At 40.7% G+C, this 17,889-nt stretch overlaps 1 protein-coding gene and 1 long non-coding RNA gene across 3 annotated transcripts in view; one reads left to right on the top strand and one right to left on the bottom strand.

Moving 5' to 3' along the window:
* The first annotated feature begins 265 nt into the window (after positions 1 to 265).
* LOC149263671 (uncharacterized) lies at positions 266 to 1,540 on the top strand. Of its 2 annotated transcripts, none has more exons than XR_016249707.1 (3): positions 266 to 566; positions 678 to 746; positions 1,044 to 1,540. It is a non-coding gene; the product is annotated as an uncharacterized LOC149263671 (long non-coding RNA). The 2 variants fall into 2 exon arrangements; XR_016249706.1 differs by having other exon boundaries at positions 666 to 746.
* Positions 1,541 to 2,754: 1,214 nt separating this feature from the next.
* The window catches only part of LOC149263670 (methylesterase 18-like), a 74,036-nt gene continuing 58,901 nt past the window's right edge, over positions 2,755 to 17,889 (bottom strand). Inside the window, exons 2-4 of the mRNA XM_089388287.1 lie at positions 3,581 to 3,721; positions 3,229 to 3,360; positions 2,755 to 3,146 (exon numbers count right to left, since the gene is read on the bottom strand). Of these exons, the coding sequence (XP_089244413.1) occupies positions 2,874 to 3,146; positions 3,229 to 3,360; positions 3,581 to 3,721 (546 nt within the window). The 3' untranslated portion in view covers positions 2,755 to 2,873. The remainder of the gene's footprint in view (positions 3,147 to 3,228; positions 3,361 to 3,580; positions 3,722 to 17,889) is intronic.

The raw sequence follows: 17,889 nt of genomic DNA, 5'->3' as shown, positions 1-17,889 counted from the left end.
AACGCTCTGATACCACTTGTAACACATATAACAACAACAAATATTAACCTAAAAAAAAACTTTACAAATCCCAAACCTTTACCATGCAATAATATATATCAAACTTACCATATGATAATAGTTAACAATCTTACCATGCGATGATATGTATCAACCTTTAAATATATTTTCGTATATGCATTGAAGTTATAACCGAACTCGACATTCTCCACACTATAGCTTTAATGTCATTTTTAAGGGAAATAAAGTCGGTAGTACAACACATAACACATGCTACTCATATGTTTAATGTCACGGTATCCGACGCCAGAAGGATCTGGTAGCTCGAGACACCTGGCTTGGCTTGCTCCCTCTGATCTGGGTTTAATGATCCGACGGTCCTCGGCGCCTAGGGTTTAACGTCGTAACTGCTCCCTCAACATCCTGCCACAAGTGGTTTCATTTGTGTTGTGTAATTTCTTTGGTTTTCTACTCTGCAACCGGAACAAGCCTTCACTGCAACAGGGAGGGTTTTTGTCTGCCCATTCCTATCTCGATGGAGAGTTGCACCAAACCCTATTCTGCAGGTACCCTGCAACTTTTTCTTTCCTCCTTGATTTGGGTACTTGCTTCCAGTTTCCAACTCTATTTCGAAGGTACCTAGACAAGTTACTCTGCTCATTCAGTCCACTATGCAGGGGATGCACATTTCCGCTGGCTTCCCTATCCAGATGAAGATGAATTTGGAGGTTATCAGCCTCAAGGAGGTAATAATAGTTATGACAAGGTTTGCTTTAGGTTTTTCCATCTTCCCTGATTCAAGCAATTTTTAACTTGATACATGGGTTTCTAGCGTAGGCGGCCTTCGACATTCCAGTATTGCCTTGTCTCAAGTATCTTGCAATTCCTCTGAGTACTAATTTAAGTTCAGTGTTAAGGGTTTTTTTTTAATCTCACTCGCTGTGCATTTACATGTATCAAACTTTTCTGAAACCATTCACTTGTCGTCGTGCTGAGCTCAAATGCTTCCTCATTACTCATGGTTACCGCCTTCTTGTTTCCAGGTTGGTCTCATTGCCGAACCCTACGATGGTTTGTCTTTCTCAAATGTTTTCGTGCATATGGTGGCTATGCTTGTAATCTCTCCACTGGATGTTATCTTGGATTTTCTGGGTGAAAGCGTGTATTTAGGCAGAGGCTACAAGTCGGCCATAGTTTGTATTTAATACTTTGTTTAAAAAGGGTTTTGGGTACTCGACAAACCGAGTTGTTCCAAATTCTCCACGACATAAACATATGTAGTTTTGGCCTTGCCGAGGGTTTGACTTTAGTTTATTTTCGAAAGGTCTGTAATTTTGGTTTGAAAGTATTTCGAGGGTTTGAATACAATGTCGATAAATGCACTTAACTTTCCATGGTTTAGAGCTCCTTTAATTTTTGTTTGGCTTCCGATATCAAAGCTTGTCGTTTCGTTTTCAATGGACTCTACAGAGCTTGTACATGGATTTACTGTTTCCGTTTGATTAAGTTATGAATATATTTATGGACTGTGTTAACTCATTTTCCTTTCTAGAATCGACCGAGTATTACTTCGAGCCCTTGCATTTGATAATGAGTGTTCTCTCTACAGTTAATAAATTTTGAAGAATTAGTTGTGTTCTTAGTATTTGACAGTTTCCTTATATATAATTTTAATTCTCCAGTTTATAACTATTAGGAAAGAGTCATCTCGGGATGTCACTTAAAGTTATCATTTGTTTTATAAAAGTGTACAACGTACAGAAGGCCAATGCATTTTCATAATATTAACAATACTATGTCTTAGCATTTAGGCTATTCTCGGTTGAACATATTGTTAACAATTCTCTGTCTAGATATTTATAGATAATTGCGTTCTATTTCTCTGTGTAACAAGAACAATTCTCTATTTTAGATATAGCTTAATTCTCTGCTTAAATACATAAGTTGTTCTACATTCAGACCACTAATAAATCTCTGGTTAGATATGTAGGCTACTTCTTACTAGCTTAAAATATAGAACAGACAGTTTCAGTTTAACTAGCAAAGCACAACCCTGGTTTTTATCCATCAATCACTATAGAATCATTTTCTTTAATGATCACTAAGTCAAAGGTTTGATTATTTCTCTGTTTAATGCCTTGTAATTATGTAGTTATTTTTCTTTTTCAGGAAGGTCTTACCGCCCAGCCGTGAGTTTGGCAATTACGTCCAGAGTCTTCCCCAAGCTCATCCTCCTCCAAACAGTAAAATGAGTCTACTGCAGTGAGGTATCTTAGGCATCAGGACTCACAGTGCAGCCCCAAGTCACATACCTCTCAAACTGTACTCAAGGTTTTCCCACTGGTTTATTCTACCCAGCTCAGGGAATTCTGGGTAGCATTGCCCTGCTCCCTTCATCTATCTGATCTTTTTTTTTCTCCAGCCCCTAGGTCTTTCTTGACTTGCTCTTTTGAGGAGACGAATGAGTAATCACTTTTAACTTTCTCAAGAGGTTAACAATTGTTTATTTCAGTTCTTGTCAAAATACTTTAACTTTTGTCCGCCTCAGGTAGCTTAAGTGACAATCGCTGTGGAATGAAGTCTCACCGCACCGGAGATCTTGGGTTCGAATCTTGTACTACTCTCCCCATTGCGGGGTGAATAATGGACATGTAAAATCGAAAATAAGAGAGTCCTACCAAACTTAACAAAAAAAAATACTTTAACTCTTAATTATTCATTAATCAAATAATAAAATATGTTCAGGCTTTCCAGTTTTTTAATATTCCATATGAAAGATTTGATGAAAAAGTAAAATTTAATATTCCATGTCAAGTCTTGAGGACAAAGTAAAGATAAAGTAATAATTAAAACTTGGTAGCCAAATTAAATATCTATGCAATATGGGCGATCTCCAATAGCAGGCTATGCAGCTTCTCCGGTGCAGAGAGGAATGGACTGTGGTCTGTGGGAAGACTGTAAACCTTCTGCGGTGGCGAATTGGCTATGAGCTCTTCTTGCTCGGCAAGAGAGATCGCGTTATCTTTTGTAGTTTTGATAAAAATTCTTGGAACAACTCCATAGCGCTCTTCTGTGGTCTCCACACTCACGTTCATCCTTGCCATCGATGGAAATGGTCGGAGTAACAGAGAAGCCAGAGTGGCATCCTGTCAACATTAAATTATATTTAGTACTATTCCTCTCAAGGAATTAATCGATAAATAATATTATGATAACTAATGCACTTACCACTGTCGAGGTTGTACCGTAGAAGCGATCCTTCTGAAACTTTTTAAGCACCAGTTCAGATGTCGGAGGTTCTAGAATGCCATTACTAAAGTTAAATTCCGTCAGCTTAGCAGTGTCGCTGTTCACCTCCAGCTACAGAGCCAATCAATCGTACTGTTTTATTAATTATATCTGTGTAAGTAGGGAAAAATTCAGGGTTTTAAAAATGGCTAGACTTTTATAGAAACTATATAATATAAAATGGTTAGAAATTTAAAATATACCTGGTTGGCAAATAAAAGAGTAGTAAAATTCAACGAGATTTCTAAACTCTAAAATAAGTTTCCATCCTTGAATTTTCATAAATCCTTACCATTTCCTGTTCTCGCTGCTTGGATTCTCCACCCCGAAACATATAAGCGGTGACATACACTGCTACCGCAATGAGATGCGGGAATTCTTCAGATGCACGGGCTATGCTAATGCCTCCCATGCTGTGACCCACTAATACTACCTGAGCTCTCCGTCGCAATCAGGAAAAAAAAATCATGAATAAAGAGGATGGAAGTCTCAGGTTAGTTTACAAAATCAAAATTATTAATGCAACAAAATACAATTTTGCTCACCGTCGTTTCAATTTCAGTGTGATTTTCTCTTCATCATTTCAATTTCAGAGTGTGCTCTCTATAGTTTCGATTTCGTTGTAATATCCTAACCTTGGGTTTTTTAGAGTGATAACACCAAGGCATTAAAATGGAAGTAACTCAAACCCATCTAAACAGAGGTTTAATAGGTAATTAGAGGTTGAAGTTGTATGTATACAAGGCCATTTGTGTTAAACATGGTACACAATTATTGATTTCGATTACCTAAACAATCCCTCTTAGACGCATCACAGAAACGCAGTACTAGAACATTCCAGAACATTCCAGGGATCCAACCAATGCCTATTTACCAAATGATGCCATGAATTACAAGAGAGGTGAAAAACTCCATACATCTAGAAGCGCGTTATAGCTGAAGAATATTTCAGCGGTTGAAGGCTGTTCATCAGATCAACTTAAATTGAGATTTGTTTCTGGTTATTTTTAAACATTAATGACCATTTTAATCGGAATAGATGTTATTCTGAGAGAATTCTACATTAATCTTTTGATCGACTAATAATAGTAATTATTAATTTTTTAAATATAATAATAATTTAATTCAAGGTTTCAATTTAATTAGTCTTTAATTGAGTTATAAGACTCCATTGTTTATTGGGCCTGGAGTATGTCTTAAAACTGCTTCTGCTTGGCTAAGAGCTCGTCTTCCTCGGACGTAAGGAAACAGGTTAACGGCCCAAGACCCAGAGGCATCTGGCAGGAGTGAAAGCCTGCTCCTTTACGGACCACCAGCGGGTTATTTCAGGTGGCGTGGTTTTCTTTTATAACAGTGATGCGTCTACGGACATTCGCGAATAGCAGCCAGAGATGGCTGTCCTCACTGTTGGTTTGACAACTGAGTTTGATAGATTTTTCCGCCTTTAAGAAAAAAAAAAAGACTCCATTGTTTATATATGGATTTGACTTTTTAGTTTATCAAGGTTGACATACCCTATCTCTCATTTTAAAGAGAGAACAAACTAATTTGGTTGCAAACATACCTCATTTTCAGGCCATTTTTAAAGATAATCTAACTATATTTACGGACATGATCAAGTTCAACCATGAATAAAGTTCTATGTATGTCGGAATCCTAAATCAATCCTGATGCTCAAAAAAGTCGATCGGAGTTCTGGATCAATCAAATACGACTTTCTTGGGCTGCAGGATTTGATAGCAAAAGGAAGATTGCTACCTGATCAGACTACTGTTCTTAATCGTTAAACCCAAAAACCAAATAATATGATGACAGGTGGAGTTTTCACGTTAACTTTTTAAATAAAATTATAATATGCTTTAATAGTAGTTTGCCATCTGATATATTGATATAAAGATATGAATGGGTTCGATCATCCAGTTTATCATAGTTAACATCTTTGCTATTTAGTATTTTATCACATTGAGCTTTAAATATTCTGATAATTGCATCTGAGAAGTAGAAAAGTGAGGTAGCAAATGACACAAATTTAACCAATTTGCTCTAAACTGATGCATACTTCACCAATCTGTTCTAGTGTCAAGCTGGTTTAAGAGTACTTGAGGCAGATCTGGACTCTCTGAGCTTCCAATCTGCTGTCAATCTTGTTAAAGAAAGCAGAGACCTGCAAATAAAACCCAACTCTACAAAACAGACCCTAAACAACTCAACACAGGGCAGGAAATGAAACAGAACAAGGAGGGAAATCTGAAACAGAAGATTAAAGAGGTGCAGACAACGGATTTGATGCTGAGTGTTGAGCTCTATCTCAGTTTCCCTTAAATCAGCTTGACAAGAAAACAGATTCGTGAGGTATGCATTAGTTTAGATCACACTGGTAAGATCTGCATAATTTGGTTGGGAAGATATCTATGCTAATATACTAAAATTATTAATTAAAAACACTCATATTTCTTTTAAATCATCATTTTTTTTACTTGCAATGTTTCACCAATGAAAGTGGGGTGTTTTATTAATTTGGGTGGGAGAAACGTTTATATATAGTGCATGGGCACAAACCAAAAGATAGCTGTGAGCAAAAGCAAGACTGAAACTGCATAAAGGAGGTACTCTGTCATCTTTCCCTGTACACAGAGAAACAGTAGTGGGTCTCAGCAAGACTATGCATCATGCACACAACCAATGATTGATATATAACATGGAATATATACTAATCATTGAAAGAGTGCATGGCCTTTAGTGTTTCTTGTGGGTCTCACCCCATTGTTAGTCATTGTTAGTCTGGAAATGTAGGCTGGAAGATGTACTCTATGTAGAGTAGCCCTGATCTGTAACAGAACTGTGTCTTTCATGCTCTAATCCGTTTAATGCTTGTTACATTCCAAGCAAAGTAGCATTGCAAAGTCTATCCTTCTAATTGGGTTGCTGTGAACTGACTCAGCCAGCTGTAGTGAGAAAGCATTGCTTCTCATGCCCTGAAATTACAGATCAATTTGGTAGTCAATCCTGTTACTATGAGAGGTCTTCATGCAAAATTACATGACTCTAAGCAAAAAGGGAGTTAAAAGAGGTCAAGGAGAAAGTGCCCTGTATGATCCAGCATCCAGTAGGAAAAGAAGGCTCAGAAAAACTGTATCCATATCTGATTTTATACCAGAGAAGAAGAGGACACTGAATTTAAAGCTCAGTTTGTTAGAAAGAAGCAATATTTACTCTGGAAAACAGAATGGATCAATTGGCTGACATGTTCTCCATTTTCATGTTAGCCATATTGGACAAGCAACGGGAAATGTCGCAATAGGAAGAAGACCAAAAGCCTCAAAAGAAAGAAAATCTGGAAGGGAAAAATTCCAAGAGATATTGACTCTGATCATGAAGGAAGTTGAAAGAAATCAAGGAGAATTTGCTCCATACAACCCTGAAGCACATTGCAATTTTTATGTATTTATTTATTAAAGGCCAGAATTGATCCAGGGAACTGAAAAGAGTACGATATAATAGATGGCATAGTGAGTGCAATGGCAACTACCTGTATTACATAGAAGCAAGCAATCCTAGCCTAAGATTAAAAGGAAGGAAGCCAGACATAAGAAAGATCCTGCTGATTATTTCCGTAATTATTTCTTGTCTGATTTTCAGATCTGAGAAGAGAAGGATGCTGAATTTAAAAAGTGGTAAATCTGCGCCTGTAAAATATTGAAATCTGTGACAAAGATGCAAACTTGACGACTTCTTAGAAGTCCTACCCACTGTGACCTCAGTAGGACTTTCCTTCATTTTAGGCCAGCTCTCCTCTAGCATAAGGGGGATTTCCCTAAATGAGAATTGAGAATGCTAAATCATTACTTACTAACCCTTAAAAGAAAATCAGATATAGCAATCTAAGAGTTTTTTATATGCAATGGATATATGGTGGTGGATTCAAGTAGATTAGTGCCTAATCCTTGGGCAATGGAGTCAAAACACTCCGAGACTTGGAAGATTGATAATATACAATATTCAACCAATAAAGATGCACAAAGTAGCAGTCCTCCTTTGTTATAATAGTGCTGCAAATTCAAATTCCAGCCAGCTTAATAAGCTCATAAAGATGCAATAGTACTCTTGTTCTTTTCTTGATTCATCACATAACATCAGATTTTGTGAAGTAAGATATAGCTTTCTATTTAAATAAACAGTCCAAGTACATAATATAATCCAGATATGAAATTAAGGGTCTTTTGGAGGAGAAAAGAGTCACTTTCATACCTCTTATGCTGCAAAATAAACTCTGTAATGGCATAAAAACTTCTAGCATAGAAGGGAGGAAAACAATACACAACAGCTTTTCACATGATGATTGCAGACCTGAATATTTTCTTACTGAAGCTCCATATCTGCACAAGATATCTTTGATTTAAAGTTGAAGCTCACTGATGGTAGACAAAATATGATGCATTGGAGGTTTTACCCTAAGTGAGTTTGCATTTTCTATTTTGCAAGACTGAATGTCCCAGCATAGTTACTAGCCATCAAATTAGTGTTATGGCTAGATTTGATAGCTTTAGCCTTTTACAGCTGTGATTTGGCCTGTAGGTCCTAGTTCAGTTGTGATAAGGATTGCGGGTGCAAAATGGTTGCCCTATTTCCTAACATCACTTTACATTCATTGCAAGGATTTCCTGTTGGAAATGGTGCCATGAAAGGTCCATCACAAGTTTGTTTCAAAAGTTTGCCATGAGTTAACGAGATTCATAAAATTTTGGTTGACATTCTTGTTAATGAATATGTTGTGGATTGTGATGGTATAAACTTTGAAGTCTTGAACTTAGTTGCATTATTTGTAGGTAGAGACCCCCAAATCCATTATTAAGGCCTAGGTTAAAGATGATTGGGAGCCATACATCTTGATATGCATGAGCACTCAGACCCTAAGAAAGGGATTTTTCCAATTCTCTTTCAAACAGGAAAAACATGTCATTCAGGTGGTCATGTGTGGTCCCTGGATGTATCGCAATACCCTAGTGGTATTTTCTGAGTGGTAAAAGAACTTTTAGGTTGACAAGTCTATTTGATTACATTGCCCTATCAATGTTGAACTCCCAAGCCTCTCTTTGTAATATTGGCATTTTATCGAGCACATATTGGCTTCCTTTGAGCAACTCATTTTCCACGAGACCTAATAGTATTTTAACCCTCGCTCTCAAAAGTGTGTCTGCATTAGGTTCAAACTATCTTGAGACCTGAAAGAAAAAAATTTCCTCTAGGTTGACGTTACGGTCATTCATAAAATTGTTAGGTCTAAAAATCTGTTAAGTACATGTTTTTGCCACTAGCGCCTAGACCGTGGGATTATATATTGCCTCATGTTGTCTAATGTTGACTCATATGATATCCCCTTATCTTCTACCCATATATCTTAGACCCCAAACGGTTCGCCCTTCGTAGAATGTGGAGAGTAGATTAAGTGGTTAACAAAAGAAATAAGGGCAATGTGGCTCCCAAGCCTTTTAGTAACCACATGGCCAATTCTACATCAATGCCCTCCAATTTAGTTTACCTAGCCATAGTAAGGAACCCACTAGCTTCTCCTTGGTTGCTTCTTTCCAAAAGGGAGTAGCCATAAGGCCTAGTCTCCTCCTACAAGGTTGGAAAGGTAGGCCATTATTGAAGATGAAGATGATCAAAGAAGACTTAAGAAAAGTACTCTTAATGGGTGTGTCACACTAGCATTGGAAAAAACAATTATGTAACTCTTAGTTACAAGCATTATGTGTTGAAAATGTAGCAAGCAAGGTCTTTTGCCTTGTGCCTTAGCCAATGAAGACCTTGAGTTGTCCTTAGGAGTAGGGCTGCAGGGGAGCGAACCCCCACCCCCCCAAATCCACTCCCAAAGCACGTGTCATGTCCCTTCCTAAATTATTTTGGAGCAGTATTAATTTCTACATTTTGGGGCCAATTTTGGAGGTTATGGGAGCCCATTCGATTTTATTAAGAGGCTAGACTTATTAGAAGTTCTTTCGATGTGGTTAAGTATATGCGGGGGCCACCCATACTAGGGGAATATGCATTCCCTAGTTCGATTTGCATAGAGGGGAAATCGATGGTTAGGTGAAGGACCCACGATAGAGGGAAAAGTGCTCCACGAAATCTATATAAGGAAGGTAGCTCTCCTCATTTGGATATCTTAGCTTTTGAGATATTGAACCCGATCTTAGTTGCTCGAGTTGTTTAGCCGGGTTACTGTATTGTTTAGCACACAAGTGCCTTCGAGCAGAGATCTCAAACCTTGCTTTGGTGGACTTCGAGTGCTAGCCCTAGGAGGGAGTTCTACTTCATTCCAAATCGTACCAGCCGCAGTGAGTCGAGTTGCAACAACAGCGAGTCGAGTTACAGTAGCAAGGGGAAGTAACAACTACGAGGCCAAGTTACAACAACAGGAAAGTATAAGCAGGAGGGTCAAGTACTGCAGCAGGAGGCTGAGTAACATCAAGGGGTTGAGTTCCAACTACAGGGAGAGTAGTAGTAATGCGGAGCAGGGAGAGTAACAACAGCGCAAAACCGAGTTACAACCGTAGTGAAAGGAGCAGCAGGAGGCTAAGGAACAACAAGGAGGTTGAGTTACAACAGCAGGGAGAGTAGCAGCGACGCAAAACAGGGAGAGTAGCAACGATGTAGAATAGGGAGAGTAACAAAAGCGTAAGGGTTGCACAGTCATTGGAGTGAAATTCATTGGGGCAACATTATCCCGGGGATTTTGGAGCTGGGGAGCTGGGAGATCATTTGGAGGGCCATTTGAGGAGGGTTGCTGGAGTTGGGAGTGCAGAGATTGACAGGATCAGTCACAACAACAAAATTCGTATGTGGAGGAGAGCCAAGCTGTGAAGGGTCAATTTTTGAAGGTTGGAACCAAGGGAAACCCTTTCTGAGTATTACTTAGTTTTTGGCAGGGAGTACGCTCCTAATTTTATAGAATTTTCTGGACACTCTGGAGTGGGAAAATCACGGGGCGAAGTCAAGTAGCAGTGCAATTTTGGAGCAGCAGCGCAGTTTTCTGGAGGAGCTGGTTATGGAAGTCGTTGGGCTTTCTGGTATTCATCACCTAGTGCTTGTAGCTTTCCATTGAGGCAAGCCCAGGTGCACCACTTCCACATTATTGTACTTTCCTCCCAAATTATAATAAAATTCCTGAGTTGTTGGTTATTCCTGGACTTCTTATGGGTGTACACTGAAGTTTCAATTTTATGGTGTTGTTTTAATTGTTTGATTTGCATAGCACTATGTTTCCTAGTTTAGAACATAACAGTGGTATCACAACATGATCCTGGCCCAGCTGTGGGAAACTAGCTATAAGATCATGGAAGCTTTGGGTATGAGTGCACGGTGACGGGGGAAACCAGAGACAAACCCATGGCTCAAGGGAAACACAGTATGCAGAAACTCTAGGGTAGAATTCATTGGGATGATGAGAGGTTGGCCCAATTGAGGAGGGTGACCGACCAAACCCATCCTCACCCTCACAACGAAGACGTTAGAGGTGGGCAGGTTGTGGGGGTGCAACCATCTACATCATTTGGGGGAATTCGACTAGATCAGGGCACCCGATCTCCTGAGAAGGAGCAGGCAGGACAAAGACGATTAGAGGGTGAGACCAGGGGGCGCTTTTGCCGGTGGAGACCTGGCTTTAGTTATCAGGAGCCTGAGGAGAAGGTTGAGCAGGATGTTGAGAGCCCACAAGATGGTGAGGAGCACATTGATATACCCAGTGTGGGGCAAGAGTCACCTTTATTAGAGACCTCTTTGATAACCCCAGCTGGCACCTTGGTGGGGAGGATAGAGCCTACACACATAGAGCCATCTGCTGAGGGGGTGCCACCTATCGACGAGATGCTAACAGTTGATGAGGTACCCGGTGCTATGACCTAGTTTCTAGACGATGGTCGCCCACAACAGGTTGATGAGTTGCTTGTCATTGAGGAGGTACCAGAAGAGACAGAGGGGTCCAGAGCGGTGACCTAGTTTACAGGGGATAGTCGCCCTCCACAGTTTCATCAGTACCGGGCTAGCCTTCTAGTGTTGAGAAAGAAGGCCACGACAGTACGAGAGGCCATTCTGCAACAGAACAAGGAGTTGGAGGGCATGAGAGCAGTGTGTGCCGAGTCCACAGCCAAATTGACTCACGTTGGGGAGAAACTGGATTCCCTACTAGTGCGGCTAGAGTGCACGTTGGAGCGTGAGAGTAGCTCTCCTCGTGCATACATAGACGGGGCTGACAACACTGTTAGGTTACCTTTGCCCATTGGACAAAGAGGGAGAGAGATACCTAGTCCGATTTCATGTGTTGACTAGGATAGCGAAATGGCACGACTTGAGTCGCACAGGGCGCGGCATTCGCATGTGGGGGTTGTTCTATATGCTAGATTTCATGCATTCAGTCCCTCTCTTGGGGTTGGATGGCGAGAGATTCTGAGTTGGTACCCAATGGAGTGGACTATCGAGATGGTAGTGGACCCAGGTGGAGCTCAGCAGGAGCTTCCAGGCACTGGGGATACCGACAGCGTAGATTGGCATTGGGTTCCGGGTGGGACTACCTATCATTTCCCAGGTATGTCGGTTGACTACAACCGGGATGGTGCAGTTGACCTAGCAGTTGAGCGTGCACATTCGCTAGGGGAGTCTCGGTCAACACCAATGGCCAACCAATTTATGGACAGACTCTTTTGGTTTTCTTGGTATGGCATTTGTACACGGGATCATTGGGTGATCAACATACTCTGGCAGGAGTTTGTCGGAGGAGGTGGCATTGGCAGGCCACCAAACGGTGCCTTGTATGGAGTTGGGGACTCTTCACTTTTGTGTGGGGCACAGAGGATGCAGAGGAGCAGAGCAGTGGTGGCATCACTGCTGACACATAGGGAGAGTCACTTCTCGGATCCCTCAAGGGGGATTTGGAGAGAAGATCCATTCATCGGCGGGGATAGTGATGCGATGGTGGAGGTGATGATACTGATCAGGTGTGGCCTGACACATAGAGACATAGCTCTAGGCCATCACATCCAAGGATGTGTGGGAGCATCTAGCGTTGAGCAGTGGTCTACAGGTGGGCATGGAGATGCATGGTGGTGTGTTGTAGTATGTTGGACTGCGTTGTGGAGTGGGAGTGCCTCACATCGCATTGAGTACATGCGGGGAGTGACAGGTGCAGTGACACAAGCGGGAAGCAGGACAGTACAGGATGGCATAGTTGTAGCTGAGGGTATCCAGCAATGTACAGGGGTAGGCCGCGGTGTACAGTGGCATGTCCATGAGTACTGGGATGATCAGTGGTATGCAGGGGCGTATGGTGCTGCACAGCGAGGTCTTGGAGTGTTTCCTCCATGAACATCCATGGACAGAGATATCAGGCATACCTTTGGGTGTAGTTCACCCAGGATCAATGGGGACACAGATGAGTATACTTGATGGTATCCGCGAGGACTCACACCCCTGATGCTCTTCTACATCACTGACAGGAACGAGCGATCTGGTTGTTGTCCTTTGACACTCTAGGCACAAGTAACATGGGACGGGGAGCTCACCCAAGATATTTGGATGACACTGGGTGCGATAGAAGGGAGACTTCTCGGCGAGGGAATCGAGTTGATGCGCGAGTTGACAACCACAGGTCGAGGGATGAGGTGATCACCAACAGGGATGGCATATCATTCATCATTGATCCTATGCCTGTGGAGCTGGTCACAGGGGAGACATGTTTCACTCTTTCCACAGGGCATGTCTGGACCATGCATGAGCAGAGGATACCATGTTCGTCTGAGACAGTTGTCCAGTATGTATCCGGGTTCCCGACATTGTATCGACACATTCTCCAGGGGGCGAGTAGCCGAACCAGTGGCAATGATTGGCAGGAGCAAGATGGACCGCATACACTGAGTCGATTGCACGTATCAGATACCCATCTATTGGTTGCATTCAGGGGGTGGCTATTTGGTACACGTGGTTTCCAGTGGTCATCAGTGCTACATAGTGGCAGGCATAGGACAATTTAGCATGCCTCATATTAGTTCATGATGTATGGAGACTATATATGTGGGGCATGCGGGGACTAGAGATGCGGGCCATAGGGATTCCATTAGTTGTCAGGACTATGCCACAGCAGGTCTGACTATGGGATGCAGGGATTCAGTTGATCAATAGATCACTCGTGATGAGCAGAGTCGTGGAATAGAGTGATATAGTTCGCTCAGGGTTTCATCATATGGGGAGGCCAACATTCTCTGTTGTTGCACAGGTTTGGAGTTAGATTTGGATGGGTAGGCCCTGGCACAATGAAGATGCCCAGGCAGGATGTGTCTCGCCTCTTTCAGTATTCCACCATCAAGTTCTAGGAGAGGAGGATACTGTCTGCGCACGACGGGGAACATGACATAGTCAAAGTATCGCAACATCAACATGGCGGCACCACTCTGGGACTAGCAGGGAACTGGGGCATCACAACTCTTCACAGCTCAATAACCTTTAGGGATGCATCTGTGACGACAGGGGGGATCACACAGATCTACCATTAGGCTTTAGCAAGGCACTGATGGAGCAGGGGACTTCTGGTACTTGCACCGGGTAGGATAGTGAGTGGAGCGAGGGGAGCTTTGTGTAGGACAGGATGGCCTCGAATCCTAGTATTGAAGGATTCTTTCATATCAAGACAATGCTGAGGTCAGGGACGATTCAGTGGCACATCTGGGACCCTGGAACATGTTGCAGTGATAGTGGGGGCAGTAGTTAGAGAGGATGCTCGTTTAGGCATTGCTTCAGGACCAACAATTTTTGGTGCATTGGAGGAGCTTGTCGGTAGAGAATGCTACTTGGGAGGGCAAGCACATACTTGAGCGTCCAACACTGAAGTTGCTTGGGGACAAGCAACATTTGGAAGGGGAGGATTGTCATGTCCCTTCCTAAATTATTTTGGAGACCAGCCGCAGTGAGTCAAGTTGCAACAGCAGCAAGTTTGAGTTACAACAGCAAGGGGAAGTAACAACTACGAAGTTGAGTTACAACCGTAGGAAAAGGAGCAGTGGAAGGGCCGAGTTACAGCAACAGGAAAGTATAAGCAAGAGGGTCAAGTACTGCAGCAGGAGGCTAAGTAACAACAAGGGGTTGAGTTCCAACAACAGGGAGAGTAGCATTAGCGCAGAGCGGGGAGAGTAATAGAGGTGCAAAACCGAGTTACAGCCGCAGTGAAAGGAGCCGCAGGAGGCTAAGGAACAACAAGGAGGCTGAGTAACAGCAGCAGGGATAGTAGCAGCAATGCGGAACAGGGAGAGTAACAACAGCGCAAAATAGGGGGAGTAACAACAACGCAGGGGATGCGTAGTCATTGGAGTGAAATTCGTTGGGGCAACATTATCCTGGGGATTTTGGAGCTGGGGATCTAGGAGATCATTTGGAGGGCCATTTGAGGAGGGTTGCTAGAGTTGGGAGTGCATAGATTGATAGGAGCAGTCACAACAACGAATTCGTATGTGGAGGAGGGCCAAGCTCTGAAGGGTCAATTTTTGAAGGTTGGAACCAAGGGAAACTTTTTGGGTTTTTGGAAGGGAGTACGCTCCTAATTTTATAGAATTTTATAGGCACTCTAGAGTGGGAAAATCACAGGGTGAAGTCAAGCAACAGTGTAATTTTGGAGCAATATTGCAGTTTTCTGGAGGAGCTGGTTATGGCAGTCATTGGGCTTTCTAGTATTCATCACCTGGTGCTTGTAGCTTGCCATTGAGGTAAGCCCAGGTGCACCACTTTTGCATTATTGTACTTTCCTCCCAGATTATAATAAAATGGCTCAGCTGTTGGTTATTCTTGGACTTTTTATGGGTGTACACTGAATGTTTCAATTTTATGGCGTTGTTTTAATTGTTTCAATTTTATGGTGTTGTTTAAATTGTTTGTTGTGCATAACACTATGTTTCCTAGTTTGGAACATTACAACGCTCTCTCTAAAAAAATTTGCACTCCCTGCCTTTCTGGGAGCGAAAGCGGGAGTGGTAGGGAGCAATCGCTCCCTGACGACTCCTGTTCACTCCCCGTGGAATATCATGCACCCAATTTTTTTATTTTTTTTGGAGGGAAGGGAGGGGCCAAAAGAAATAAAAGGGCTTCTCCCCTCCCACAATGTATCATTTGCATATTGAGACAGAAAGAGAGGGCTTTTGGAGCTTGAGTTGAGGAGGTGAGTGAGAGGAAGATTGAGAGGGTTGCTTGAGGAGTTTGCAAGGGAGATTGGAGCTTGGGATTGAAGGCACCATTGGAGAGCCAAAAAGGTAAGGTGTAGACTCTAATTCCATTCTTTTTTATTTTTCCATGAAGCAATAGCATTTGTGTTTTTTATATGTTCATTGTTGAATGAAATACGTTCTCTTCTCTCTTTCCCATTCCTTTTTCTCCCTCATTTTATTGTAGGCAAGAAACTATAACTCAACCAAACATCATGGCTATATGGCTTGGCATTCTCTTGATGTTGGTTCCCTTTTTTGTTAAGATGATGTTGAGGAGTAGAAGGAGTCATGAAGAGAATGAAGAAGTGGGTAGTGGTGGATTTGAAAACCCTGGAGAGGAGGAGTACCAAGAGGAAGAGGAGGAGGAGCATAATGGGAGTGGAGATGATGAGAATGTAATGACCAAAAGTCATATATGCAGCGAAAATATTTAAAATACTTCGAAGACAAAGACATCCATCGTAGGACAGTAATTGTAAATTGTGTATTGTGTAAAAGAATGAATGTAGGATGATTATAATTGAGAATGAGGGCATGCTTATATACCCTAGGCAGCTGCCCTTCCACAAACGGTCATGTCTCTAATACATGCCTTTTCATTACTAACTAACTAACCATTAGTTAATTACTTATTATTATATTTATATTTATTTCTATATGAATTATATTCATAACATTGCCTCTCCCTTCAAGAAGCTTTGTCCTCAAAGCTTACTGAGAACATCTTCTCGTCTCTGAACTTTCATCTTCGTTGATACAAGACGATATGATACTCTGAGCGATAGACAAAATTGTCGTACTGAGAACGGATCAGACCATCCTAGATTAATCTTTTGGGGAATCTTCTGATCTTTGGAGATGTGTGGTGAATAGTTATCGTATGATTGGATTCTACAAACTTCATTATTCCTAGGAACATAAATTTGTTGTTTATTTTCTGAGTGATACTGTTACGTGGCTTGATTGGAAAGTCTTCTCTTGTGATTCAGATGCCGATACATAGCTCTTTTGGTTTGGCTTTCCCTTATCATATTAGTGGTTGATTCCTTATTTTCTTCAGGAGCTATGTTTATTGAGTTGGCGACTGAATCATCAGTTGGAATGTCCATCGTTTGAACTGCAACTTCTGCATATGTTTTAACTTCTCTAGATTCCTCTTCTTCCTTACTTGTGATATTGACTAGATGAGTATTTATTCCTTTATCTTCAACTTGGACTAAAACGACTGACGACTTCAATACTTCACTTTGAAGTTGTTCTAACTTGTCTTTTAGTGATTTCTTGTCATTTTTAAGTTTTTTTATTTGCGTATGTAGGGTTTGATTATAATTTCTTAGACATACAAGTTCATCCTTTTTTAAATTGTTGACTTTATTTTTAGTAGCCTCATCATCTTTTAAACTTTTGATTTGTTCTAATAATGTTTGGTTAAGACTCTTTAAACGTAATTCTTTTTCTTCTTGTTCCAATAAACGTTTCTTGAGTTCCTTCTTTGTGGCTTTAGCTTTCTTAACTTGTTCAAGTAGCTTTTCATTGTAATCTCTGAGGTGCGAAATTTCTTTGTCTTTACTACAGATGACTTCATCAAGCTCTTTTTACTTCTTTGATATAGTTTTTATTATTATTTTGAAACATCAATCCTGAAATATCCTTAAAGTCTTCTACTAAAAATGTTATTGATTTTGATTTACTTTTTATGTCTCGAAATGTGACCATCTTCCCCTTATAAGGAAACGTCAAAATTTGTTTCTCTATGTTTAACATGAATGTACCCAAATCCTTAAACCAAGGTTGACCGAGAATGATGTCAATCTTTCTATTATTCATAGTTACAACATGAAATTGAGATATGTACTCATAATGATCTACTGTCACTTGTAAATCACTAATTTTATACTCTTTTTGGCCAAAAATATTTTTCCTTTCACCAATGCTTGGCTCTAGAATTAATAGTTGATTTGCCAAATTAATGTTGATGTAATTTTTATCGTTGCTTGTGCTGATAGTGATATTAATTTATTTTCCTTGGATACTTCCTTTTAATGTAATTAATCCGTGATCCATAACTGATAGACCTTTATAGGAAAATCGTCCTTCCTTCATCATTTTCGAATTAGGCTCCATTTTTGTTTGTCGATAATTTTTCGTTAGCGACACTGATATGTTCTTCCTTCCTTCTCTTTTTATTTAATTATGAACCTTTTTTTTATGAATTTGTACCTCTAAATATTTTTTCTTTATTTACCTTCCTTTTTCTAATTTTTATTTCTTCTTCTTTTTATTTTTTTAATTAAGTAATTTTATTTTTTAAAATAATCATTATCTTCTTTTTATTATTAATTAATTAATTATATAGTTA

Source organism: Pinus tabuliformis, chromosome 6 (assembly GCF_031772625.1).
Source record: "Pinus tabuliformis cultivar Carrire ecotype Pingquan chromosome 6, CPIR1, whole genome shotgun sequence".
In the NCBI taxonomy this organism is placed as follows: Eukaryota; Viridiplantae; Streptophyta; class Pinopsida; order Pinales; family Pinaceae; genus Pinus; species Pinus tabuliformis.
The sequence above is the reverse complement of the archived record's forward strand: the minus strand, read 5'-3'. Positions and strand labels throughout refer to the sequence as shown.